The sequence below is a fragment of the Rana temporaria genome, chromosome 5 (genome assembly GCF_905171775.1).
Source record: "Rana temporaria chromosome 5, aRanTem1.1, whole genome shotgun sequence".
Taxonomy (NCBI): Eukaryota; Metazoa; Chordata; class Amphibia; order Anura; family Ranidae; genus Rana; species Rana temporaria.
In genome coordinates, this window is record NC_053493.1 from 390,450,779 (window position 1) to 390,463,724 (window position 12,946).

Sequence of the window (12,946 nt, forward strand, 5' to 3'; positions counted from 1 at the left end):
TAATAAACATGAAAAGATTGAGAAAATGAAAACATAGCTATCAGAGTTTATGTAGATTTGTATTTATTTTGGGAAGGTCTAAATTCCATAGGCAGCCTATGGGCAGTTAAATATAGATTAAAAGACGCAGTTAAAGGTAAACCACAATGTAGTCTTAGTGAATACATTTTCAGAGTTACTGTAATAATTTTTGCTGGCTAGCTAGTAAGTGTGCTGGGAAAAAATATGTTTTGTTTGCTCTGTCCAAGGCCTGTCCATGTGCACTATTTATAAATTGGGTTGTTTGACATTTTTGTTAAGCTTGCCATAATATTTCACTGTAATCAATTCTTCCATGCTACATTAACATCTTTATAATCTGTTGTGCCACTTTTTCATATAGGCATTAGTACTTTTGTAGATTATCTTTTTAATAGATGTTGTAGGTGTTGTATTCAGTGAATCCTTGTAGATTTGGGCTAACTTGTGGTCCTAGAAACCAAAAACAGGAGAGAAAAGGAAAGGAGAAAAGAAAAGAAAAGAGAGGCAGAGGTATAGAAAATGGGTGGGTTCAGCATTCCTGGGTAAGAACCAATGGAACCAAAGAGAGTAAGAGGTTAATGGGGGGTGCTCCCACAAATACCAGGGCTCCCATATTGGATTATGCCTCTCCACAGAGTCGGTGGGTCGGGCTGTAAGAGACTCCATGACTTCCACGTCTTTAATTCTATCTTATAGATCAGTGGAAGTTGGAGCGGTTTGCCTTTCCCACTGAAGGGCAGTAAGGCACCTAGCTGCAGCGTTAATTTTTTTATCTAGCTTAGACAGGCTATTGGGCAAAAAGCCAAGGATAAATACTTTGGGAGAGAGCTGAATGTCCACCTCAAAAAGTCTCTGAAGGAGGTCCTGGACCAGTTTCCAGTATGGAAGCAAAAGTGGACAATGGCAATAAATATGGAGCAGAGTACCACAGTCTTTAAGGCAGTGCCAGCAGTTCCCCCGAGGACAAAGGATTAATAGCTTCAAGACGGGTGGGAGTCATGTACAAAGAAAAACAGCACTTTATAAGCATTCTCCTTGTAGAGGGTGCATATGGAGATCTTAGCCAGCTGGGATCAAACAATCCCCCACTGTGGCAAAGACAGCTCTTCCCCAATGGCCTCCTCCCATTTAAGCATATACCGATGCTTGCATAAGCTATTCACTGGGTAAAAATGTTGCATCTTATAAATGTCAGAGATTAGGCCTTTCTGAGATGGACCCACGAGGACTAGCCATTCAATATAATAATTTGGAGAAATGTAAATTAGGAGCAAAGGATAAGGCATAATGACAAAGATAGCCGAAGAAGGCACTACAGAAAAGATCATGCTTGTCACCATTAACTAGGTGTCCAAAATGAAAAAGATTCTTCGACAGCCATGGGGAAATTTGGGAGAGAGAAAGACTATCAGGCATACTAGGCAGCCTAATGTGTTTCCATAGACCACACAGAAAGGTCATAGAGTGTGGCAAAGAGGCAGAAGGCACATAAGCATCAGCATTCCAGAGCAAGTTAATAGGGTGGATCGGATCCAGCCATAATGTATTGATTTCGGTCCACCCAGGAAGCTATAGTTTTCAATTGGGCGGCAAAGTAGTAGTGTATCAAATTTGGGAAGGCCAGACCCCCATCATTCCAAGAGGCAAAGAGCACCTTAATACTGACCCTGTGTTGTTTATTGTTCCATGCAAAAAGTGGAGAACAGGGACCAGAATGGGAAGAGTTGTAAAAAGATATAGGATCTTAGGTAAAATTGTCATTTTAATTAAGTTGATACATCTTAGCCAAGAGATGCGGAAATGTTTCCACTTCGCCAAAAGGGTCCTGATTGATGTAAAAGGGGTCTAAAGTTAACTTCATAGAGGGTTTTGTAGTGCAGGATAATGCAAACTCCCAGATATTTAATAGCTGAGGATATCTACGCATAGGGGAAATAACTCAAGAGAGACTGGACCTCTGACCTCCAGTTGTTATTCTGTCTTGTTTCCATTCGTTATTATGACTTTGTGTGATCTTCCTTCACTCTAACTGTATTTTACTAATTTCCCTTTGACATTAAAAAAGTATTCTTAATCTGAATTCAGTGTTTGGTGTATTCTGGTGGTACTGTAGGCATTTAATCACCAAATGGTGTCTTATGTGTATCATAGACTCTGGTGGTGAGATCCCTGTCCTTAAATTCCCAGTCTGCACATCTACCATGACAACAAGAGGAAGTTCCTATTTTTAATTTCGAAAATGTATCTATATTATTATTAAAAAGGAGGGTGGAAACATCTGCGGACACCTCAACTGTAGCAGGAGGGGAAGGGATATGCAGAAATGGGTGAGAAGGCAGACATGAACTATAGAAGAGAGATCTTGTTTTTGGATTCAACCAACAAATATTAGAGGCAAGCAGATGATTTGAACCCACCAGACTTCACCCATTACTAAAATATCACTTTGAGTAGATTGTCCCTTTAAGCTCTATAAGTGATTTTACTGTTGGTTCTTGGGCAGACAGTTAAAGGGATTATGTTGTTCTGAAAATAACCTTTTCCAGACAACTCTCTGGAACTGAAGTCCAAGCTTTTAACAGTTGGCTGGTGGGTATGGAATGTATTGGACACAAATGCTGGAAAGCAACACTTAACATGATTTTTTTTTTGTGCCAGGTCCTCAAGTCACACTTTTACTTTCATACAGTGTTAAAATGTGAATTTTAGGATCAGGATCTTATGCCTTCCAGTGACATTTCTAACAAGCAAAAATGTGGCCTTGCTGTCCAGGAAAAAAAAAATAGAATAGATGAAATAATGTCCTTCATATTGTCAGTAGACGCTAGGCATCTCCAAGGAAGAACACGTCATATTTTTCCTTACATGTTTTCCCAGCATGTGGTACATGTGCCCCATAGACACCGACACGGGACATTTCTGACTAAGATGAAGAACTATTTAGGGTTTTAGCAACTAATAAGGGGAATAAAACTAGTAATAAAGTGAACATCTAAAAATTAAAGTTTTGCCTAAGCAGAGCCTTCAAAGATTTATCTGGAATTCCTCCTAAAGTAGCAGTGCACTTACTGATATGTGAGTGTGTCGGCCGAGGCACCCCTACATCATCTAAAGCAGTGGTTCTTAACCTGGGTTCAATCGAACCCCAGGGGTTCGGTGAGTGAGTCTCGGGGGTTCGGCGGAGGTCACACAGGGCCACCGGTACAAGGCAGGGGCGGACGGGTGCCCTGGGCAATACCATTTCGTATAGGAGGGGGGGCGCAGGTGAAGCTCTGCCACGGCCGCCAGCGGCACTGTACAAATTGTGTGCCGAGTGCACTCCTGCATCCGGGACCATCACCTCCCGGCTCCCTTTCCTGTCTGCTGCAGCCTGTTTACTCCCCCTATGAAGGAGTATCTTGGTCCCTTCCAGCGGCGTGACGTCACTCCACTCACGGCTGGAAGGGGGGGGACACGGAGCGCTGCGCAGAGAGCTGTGTGTCGGCGCTGCCTGTGATGAGCTAGGGAGGCAAGGACTAGTCTCGAGGAGCCTGCCTGACTAGTGGAATTTGAACCTAGCAGACAGTGTGCTAAAAAAGACTACTGAACTTGTTTAAAAGTAAGTAGAACCTGTTAAGAGCATATAATTAAATGGCTGGATTGGGGGGGGAGGGGAGGAGGCTGACTGAGGTGAGGTGACCAGCACTTTATTAATATAAAATGGCAGATAAAAAAAGAAATTGGTGTTATTTTAAATGAGCCTTCTCTGACTAGCAAAAAAAAAAAATATATATATATATATAAATTGCAGCCTCACTATGCCATCACATGCAGCCTCTGTGGCATCAATTGTCGCCACTGTGCCTATCACATGCAGCCACTGTGCCCATCACACGCAGCCACTGTGCCCATCACACGCAGCCACTGTGCTCATCACACGCAGCCACTGTGCCCATCAACGCAGCCACTGTGCCCATCAACGCAGCCACTGTGCCCGTCACACGCAGCCACTGTGCCCATCACACGCAGCCACTGTGCCCATCACACGCAGCCACTGTGCCCATCACACGCAGCCACTGTGCCCATCACACGCAAAATCATATTTTATTTTTCCAATTAAGAAGGGTTCGGTGAATGCGCTTATGAAACTGGTGGGGTTCAGTACCTCCAACAAGGTTAAGAACCACTGATCTACAGTGTGAAGTCTAAGACGCTGCTACTTTCGACTGCTAGTCTTAGGAGATTTGGATAAAAATTTGGTGATTTCAGTACTGTGAAACTCATTGTTTCCTTGCTGGACGCTTTGACAATGCAGCCCAATACTGCTGGTGTGGAAGGGCCCTGATGTTTACTTTTTAACACATCATAACTTAGAGGTGTGAAGCCACATTTGGGTATGTGAAGATTTTTATTGGCTCTATATCATCAATTTAAGTTGAGGTAAATCACATATATTCTTTTTGAGAATATGTGGTATTTTTCTACCAGTAGAAATTCATTCCTATAATCAAATTCACATGTACTATATTTGTATCTCTTTTTTTTAGAAATTCATGCCCTCTCTATGGTTACACATATATTCCTCTCTCCAATTCAAGGCTTATATCTAGGAATCAGCAACAGACCTACGATGATTTAAAGCATCTGGTAGGCACTCATTCTCAGCTATTTTTAAAATATATTTATAATAAATTTGATATTGCATCATAATTAATTTATAAGTATACGATTTCTCATAATTGTTGTTTCTTTTGTAGTACATAAAAACCTCTTGCAACACTGTCAAAATCTCCTGAGGAAGCTCTTTGAGCGAAACATGTAGAGTAAGAAGTGGTTGCACACGATATACAAATAATATGCTTTTTTGAACATGTATTGTTGTTTTAACCGCTTAAGGACCGCCCACGCCATATATACGTCGGCAGAATGGTACGGACAGGCATAATCACGTACCTGTACATGGCCCTTTAAATGCCTGCTGTGTGGTCGCGAGTTCGCCGCCAGCGGCACACTAGCGACCCTGCCGCCTTCCCCATGAGTCGAACCGCGGGTCCCGTGGACTCGATTGCCACAGGGATCCCCGCGATCATCTTACGGAGGTATAGAGAGGGGAGATGCTTGTGTAAACAAGCATCTCCTTGCTCTGCCTAGTGAGAATGACACTGATCTCGGCTCCGTGTACTCGGAGCGGAGATCAGTGTCATGTGACAGTGAGCCCACCCCCCCTACAGTTAGAAACACAAGGCAGGGAACACTTAACCCTTACAGCGCCACCTAGTGATTAACCCCTTCACTGCCAGTGTCATTTTCACAGTAACCAGTGCATTTTTATAGCACTGATCTAATAAAAATGGCATAAAACTATCCCCTATTTTGTAAACGCTATAACTTTTGCGCAAACCAATCGATAAACGCTTATTGCGATTTTTTTTTTTACCAAAAATATGTAGAAGAATACGTATAGGCCTAAACTGAGGAAAACATTTTTTTATATATTTTTGGGGGATATTGATTATAGCAAAAAGTAAAAAATATTGAATTTTTTTCAAAAGTGTCGCTCTATTTTATTTTCTAGTTTATAGCGCAATAAAATAAAAACCTCAGAGGTGATCAAATACCACCAAAAGAAAACTCTATTCGTGGGAAAAAAAGGACGTAAATTTTGTTTGGGAGCCACATCGCACGACCGTACAATTGTCAGTTAAATTGACGCAGTGCCGAATCGCAAAAAGTGGCCTGGTCTTTGACCACCCAAATGGTTGATACTTGGTAATTTTGTTACCTTTAAAGTCCCATTGTCTCTTTCAAGATCGAGGTCAACACCTGATTAGTTGTTGTTGTCAGCTCAGAGGCCAGGGCCGCTGATAAGGGGGTAGCACCTGCCCTCGTTTACGGGACCCAAGCCCCATAAGTTAAACAGGGAGTCCCAGAGCAGCAGGAGTGGGCGTAATTATGGGAGCCAATCCCTGTGTTTACAATGCTTCCATTTCTGAATGAACAGGGAACCTCTGTACAGAGCGTATCCTGTTCATTCACTCTGCAGCTGAGGCTGCAAAAAAAGATTCTGTGTCCTCAATCTAATTTTCTTTCTGTTGGGTGTCTGTTTAGACTTCTGATATTTTACCAACCCCCACAGGGCTGTTCAAAACACATAGATAATTTAAAAAAATAATTCAAAAAACATAATTAAGGGGTATTCTGGTTGCATGAATGAGTGGTTTGTTTATGTGGCTAGAGCCACCTGTTAGGCTTAGTTCGCTGTTCCTGTCAGCTAAGCTGTATGGGGCCCCATGATTTCTAACAGCAGCCCTGTCAGAGGCACCTTGTTCCCTTCTTCCTACCTGTTGTCAGAACCTTGATACATTTGTATATATTTTTTACAGAATGAATGTCCTTTACCACTTGTAGGCCTGTACACTATCCTGTAGCCCATGGTTGGTGAAGGAGGAGAGTCCCATGTTATCCTCAGTTTGTTATACCATTCATCAGAAACTCTCAGGTTCCTTGGAGCAGAGAGTGGCACTGTGGGAACATAATCAGAAAATCAGATCACAAAAGCCGTAACACATACTAAACATTACAAATAATTTAATAACTGTCAGTGATTGATAGCACACTCCTCTACTAGGATGAAAAATATATGCACAAAAAAAAATTAGTATTCTGATGATGGAAAAAAGTTGTGGCCAATAACTGTATTTCACAAAACTGCCATTTTGCCTCTGCTTCCTGTAGGTGCCATTCTTACTGTGCCTAATATTACATCTGGCACTGATAATAATCATTTATAATAATAAAAAGATGTTAAAAAAGCAGATAAAGAAGGAAAGTTGGAAGAAAATAATTAAGAAAGGGAAGCTTTGATTGCAGCTTCTCTTTTCCATTCCCCATGATGCACTGCAAACAAGAAAGTCTAGAATATACACTGCCATGTTAAAAAAATGTGGTTCATTTAGCCTAAGTAAAAAAAAAGTTCATTTAGCCTAAGTAAAGGAGTGCAAAGAGCTATGGCCCAGATACTGAAAGGGCTTACGACGGTGCAACGCCATGTGCGCCGTCGTAAGTCCTAATCTGGGCTGTTGTATCTATGCGACTGATTCTTAGAATCAGTTACGCATAGAAACCATTAGATCCGACAGGCGTAAGGCTCTTACACTGTCGGATCTTAAATTGCAATTTTTTTTTTTGCCGCTAGGTGTCGTCTCCGTCGTTTCCTGATCAAGTATGCAAATTAGCAAAATACGCGAATTCCCGAACGTTCCCGCGGTCGACGCAGTGAAGATACAACGTTTACGTTAGATTTGCGACGCGTAAAGTTGCCCCTGCTATATGAGGGACAACCAATGTTAAGTATGGCCGTTGTTCCCGCGTCGAAATTTAAAAATTTACGTTGTTTGCGTAAGTCGTCTGTGAATGGGGCTGGACGCCATTTACGTTCACGCCAAAACCAATGACGTCCTTGCGACGTCATTTAGCGCAATTCACGTCGGGAAATTTTAGGGACGGCGCATGCACAGTACGTTCGGCACGGGAACGCGCCTAATTTAAATGATCCACGCCCCCTACCCGGATCATTTGAATTTGGCGGGCTTGCACCGGGAGATTTACGCTACGCCGCCGCAACTTTACAGGCAAGTTCTTTGTGAACAAAGCACTTGCCCGTAAAACTTGCGGCGGCGTAACGTAAATCAGATACGTTACGCCCGCATAGTTTTACGCCGAGATACGAGAATCTGGGCCTATGTATATTAGCCTGCAGTAATCAATCACATTTCACAACTACAAGTAAATTAAAGGAAAAAATAATGGGTCTGTTTGATGCTTAGGCATAGGTAATAAAGGTTTATATCTTTGCATTTTGACCCACAGACACAACCCATACATACGTGTTCTTCCAGAGGCAGACACAGGGTTCCCTTCTCCACTGAAGTACACAGGAGTCACAGTGACTTTGTACTCGGTGTCAGACAGTAAGGATGGCAGGACAATGTCGTTTTCTCGACCAGCTATGACTCTCTGGTAAAAGATACAATGGAAAGAAGTAGAATAATAAGATTGCAGCAAGGACGTGGCATATTCAAATGACACACCCCTGTTTCACGATCCCCATTACCCTCTCCCCCCTTTAAAAAAGGCATCAGGGAACATTCCCCACTTCTGTTTGGCTACAGATAGATAGATCAGAAAATGATCCCATATCAGCAGGCCTACCAGAACCCTGGCAGACATCCATTGACTAGGCTAAATTTTTCCCAGGTGTCTGACATTTTTTCCAACGCAAGATAAAGTATTATCTAAATGCTCCCCTTTCCCTCCCTCACAGACCACATATAGATTCCTATTCAATGTGAATGTAAATGGGAAACAATCTTTCCCATAAACAGTCATACAACAATACATGGCCTTCTATCTGCTATTTGAAATCTTTAGAAAGTTTATGGTTTCGTGCCACCCTTATGCCAGCAGACCAGTTGCCTTGAAGGCAGGTGAGTTGAATGGATAAAACCTGTTCCCTCTGTAGCGCCTGGTTACTTTCCAGAACCGGTGCTAGTGTAAATTTAGAGGGGGTCAGAGAGTTAAGTAACTCTGACCAAGTTAATCTGTTCAAATTTTTGAGTCTCTGTCTCAGCTTTGGCTGTGCTATGGGTTCATGCTGTCTTTCTGGGGTGCTGATCACACCCCAGGCCAACAGGTGGCAGCAGTGGAGTCAAGGATTATAGATAGGAGGAGATTTTCCTCACTGGCCATGCTGGGAGGGGGTATTTATGAGGCAGACACCATTTTCTTGGGTCTTCTTCATGTGTGGCGCTCACCTTCAGGGTAGCCATACCACGGCACCCCGGCGAAATGGCCTTCCGGTGCCGGGGTGTGTGTGCTACGGGGTATTCCATGTTCCGGGAACACGCTGGCCTGGAACATTTGAGCTGTGGCTGGGACCCAGTGATCGACTGGGTCCCCAATCTGAGGAAGTCCTAAGCATTAGTCCTGCATAGAGGAAGCTGTTCGGTGGAGAGTCTGCCTGAGGAGTACCAAGAGAGGCTGGTGTTCCAAGAGGGTCTTGATCATCCACCGGGGACCAAGGTAACCATGTACTGAGAGGCTGGACGTCGGTCGCCTATCAGTCGGTAACCTACCTTAACTACCTGAAGGAGATCCGGGTGTTGAATCTGTCAAGGAGGATTCTGGACCATTGCTATCTCTATTATTTTCAACTATTGGGAGGGTATGTGGCAGAGACCTATCCCCAATTTCCGAGTAACATTCTGGCTGCCAGGCTTGTGAGAGAGGCCTGTCCAGGTGCGCTATACCCACTCTGGCCGGAGTGGTAAAACAGAAGTTGTCATTGGAAGCAGGACTGTTTCCCATCTATATACACCTGAATCTGTTATTCCATTGCTACTATTTCTCTACTCTTCACCAAGTTCTATTGTTTTTACCCGGCTGGGTGATAAAGGCACAGAAAAGACACCTGTTGTGTGGACATTTCATTTACTACAACTCTCATCAAATACCCTAGACGGCGGAGATACATGAGGTAACATGACACCCAAAACAAACCAGCAGCTCCTTCGGGGGTAAGTGCTATACCTCTATTAGGGAAAGTTTGCAAATGCCATTAGGACTAGTACAGTATACGCAGGCATTTAAAATGTGTTGGCCAACAGCAAATGTTTACAGAAGAAAAAAGCAAAGCATAAGCAAATATCGAAATTATATCATACCACTAGTCTGATAAATCCTTGCAGCCCTTCACCAATCATATGACAGGAAGGCACAGTACACTGTCATTGGAAGGTAGTGTACACACCAACCATAGGCGTGCAAAGCTTATTGCATTAGGGTGTGCACCCCAAAGTTCAAACACACATGTGTGTGTGTGCATGTGTATATATACTGGCGATGTCAGTAGAGCAGAGGATGGTGTCAGTAGAGCAGTGGATGGTGTCAGTAGGGCAGAGGATGGTGCCAGTAGGGCAGAGGATGGTGTCAGGAAAGTAGTGGATGGTATCAGTAGGGCAGTGGACGGTGTCAGTAGAGCAGTGGACGGTGTCAGTAGGGCAGAGGATGGTGCCAGTAGGGCAGAGGATGGTGTCAGGAAAGTAGTGGATGGTATCAGTAGGGCAGTGGACGGTGTCAGTAGAGCAGTGGATGGTGTCAGTAGGGCAGAGGATGGTGCCAGTAGGGCAGAGGATGGTGCCAGGAAAGTAGTGGATGGTATCAGTAGGGCAGTGGACGGTGTCAGTAGGGCAGTGGACGATGTCAATAGGGCAGTGGATGATGTCAGTAGAGCAGTGGATGGTGTCAGTAGGGCAGAGGATGGTGCCAGTAGGGCAGAGGATGGTGTCAGGAAAGTAGTGGATGGTATCAGTAGGGCAGTGGACAGTGTCAGTAGGGCAGTGGACGGTGTCAGTAGGGCAGTGGACGATGTCAGTAGAGCAGTGGATGGTGTCAGTAGGGCAGTGGATGGTGTCAGTAGGGCAGAGATTGGTGTCAGTAGGGCAGTGGATGGTGTCAATAGGGCAGTGAATGGTGCCAGTAGTTTTTTTTTTTATTATACCGGTATTTTACAATTTTATTTTCATATTGTTTTTTTTTTTCTAGCAAAAAGAAGCAGATTTTTTTAAATTTGGTGAGACATTCAGGATCTAAAAAGGGGGGATATGTGCCACACTGATTAGGGTGTGCCAAGGCATACCTGGCACACCCTGTGGCATGCGTATGACACCAACTTATTCTTGTACCTTCCCAGGCTGCTAAATACAAGTCTAGTTAAAGAAAACTTTTAGTGAGGAAACTAAGTGGACTATCATTGCAATCATTATACCTGCTTCAAAGAATGCTAGTCAAAGTGAGGCCAGAACTCATAACCTACATACTTGTCCCAGGATAGTCTCCCAGAAAGTATAGATATATACTATACAGACAGACAGTCACTCAACTAGTACTTTCAGAAGGAGGGGTTTTAAATGGCAGTCTCCATATCCTTATAATACAGGCCTCCTTTAAGTTGGGCTGGTTATTTTATCTGGTCATTTGGTCATGGACTTCTGGGAAGGTCCATACACATTCAATCTAAACACATACTTATGCTGTTTGTAGGGGAGATGCAACGTTCTACACCAGCCATAATATAACTAGTAGGGGTGTGTAGTGCAGTGCCAAGATGTCAGAACAGTTAACACACTGATGAATAGTCAGAAAGCATCCTATTAGTGCAGCCCTTTTCCACCAAGGTGCCCAGTCACCATGGTGTGCCTTCAGGTGTCTTCAGGGGTGTCTTGGCAAAATTCCTAGATATTTCCCACAAATTGTATTCAAGCCAGCCGGTGGATCAAGCCTACCTATTAGTTAAAAAAAAACACAGGTTTTCATTGTGCACCCTTCTAGCCGTCAGTGTCCTAACAACCAATTACATCATTGGTTGATAAGGAGGAGGTTGGACACCTGCACAGCATCCTTGTTTGTTCCTCCCCTTACCCTGTGTAGCAATATGGTTACATTTAATGAAGGCACAACATTTAGCAACTCACATGGCTGATGATTAAAACAGGCACATTTAAGTATGCAGGGATCCGGGGGAAAGCTGCCCACATAGACCGTCCTCCTCACCGCCGGCTCTCACCGCTGTCAGTCTGCAATCATGACCGGGAAGACTACCCTGCCGGAGAGCGATCTGAAAGTGAAGCTTGAAGCACTCGTGTAGTACAGCGTGGAAGGGATTACGTCAATGGCCGTATGGAGGATGGTCTATGTGGACAGCTTTACCCCGGATGTCTCCATAGTTAGACGTGTCTGTTTTAATCAACCATGTAAGTTGCTAAATGTTGTACCTTCATTAAATGTAACCATATTGCTACGGCGCCTCTCATCTTTTTTATACTCAGTTGTGACATGACGCTACTTGTATATCAAGACATCACTTGTATATCAAGTCAACATGTATCAAAGAATTTAGCTTGTCTTGCAAAATGCTCCTAAACCAAGTTACTCTCAAACCAAGGTTTTACTGTATTTATCCTTGTAATTTCAAGCTTACCTGTTCTTCACGATCTCCATAAGCAGTGATGTAGGACACGATGTACTGACGAATGTTAGCATCATTCATAAGCCAAGATACGTGAAGACTAGATGTTGTTTCATCATCTATTTTGAGGTTTCTGATCCCAAATCGGACAGCTGCAAAGACACATAAGAACATGGATTTAATGTGATTCTTTCATCTTCTGGTCAAGGGAACAATCACCTTATCAGGCCTCTCTTAGTTTTACAGAGGAAGACTGGGACTGAACGAATGAGAGCGCCTCCTTTCATTCTGCATTTTGGTAAAGATATCAATAATTGGAAAGTGACAATACTACTTACATATACAGTATGTAAAGCTTAAAGTGGATGTAAAGCCACTCTCATCCTTTCTAAACTACTGCCATAGTGTTGATCTATAACAGGGGTACTTAATTAAAATTCAAGGAGGTCCGGTCAGCAAAATTTTCTTTGGGCCGAGGTCCGAACCTCAAGTCTGTGTTATGACTCTGAGAAAGATTGTAGTCATTGTATTTCTATTAAAACATGAGAAATGTACAATTTCAACAATATTTATTGTCAAGTTTCAGGTGTCCCCATCACAGCGCCCCTTTTACATTAGGTTTCCCCATCACAGTGCCCTCTTACATCAGGTGTCCCCATCACAGTGCCCTCTTACATCAAATGTCCCCATCACAGTGCCCCTTTACATCAAGTGTGCCCATCACAGTGCCCCTTTACATCAGGTGTCCCCCTTTACATCAGGTGTCCCCATCACAGGGCCCTCTTACATCAGGTGTCCCCATCACAGGGCCCTCTTACATCAGGTGTCCCCATCACAGTGCCCCTTTACATCAGGTGTCCCCATCACAGTGCCCCTTTACATCAGGTGTCCCCCTTTACATCAGGTGTCCCCATCACAGGG

The 12,946-nt window shown here is 43.5% G+C and overlaps 1 protein-coding gene across 1 annotated transcript in view; it reads right to left on the bottom strand.

The window, feature by feature from the left end:
• The window catches only part of COL14A1 (collagen type XIV alpha 1 chain), a 292,376-nt gene that overhangs the window by 93,647 nt on the left and 185,783 nt on the right, over positions 1 to 12,946 (bottom strand). Inside the window, 3 exon segments of the mRNA XM_040354914.1 lie at positions 6,400 to 6,522; positions 7,887 to 8,016; positions 12,038 to 12,177. Coding sequence (XP_040210848.1) covers positions 6,400 to 6,522; positions 7,887 to 8,016; positions 12,038 to 12,177 — 393 coding nt within the window.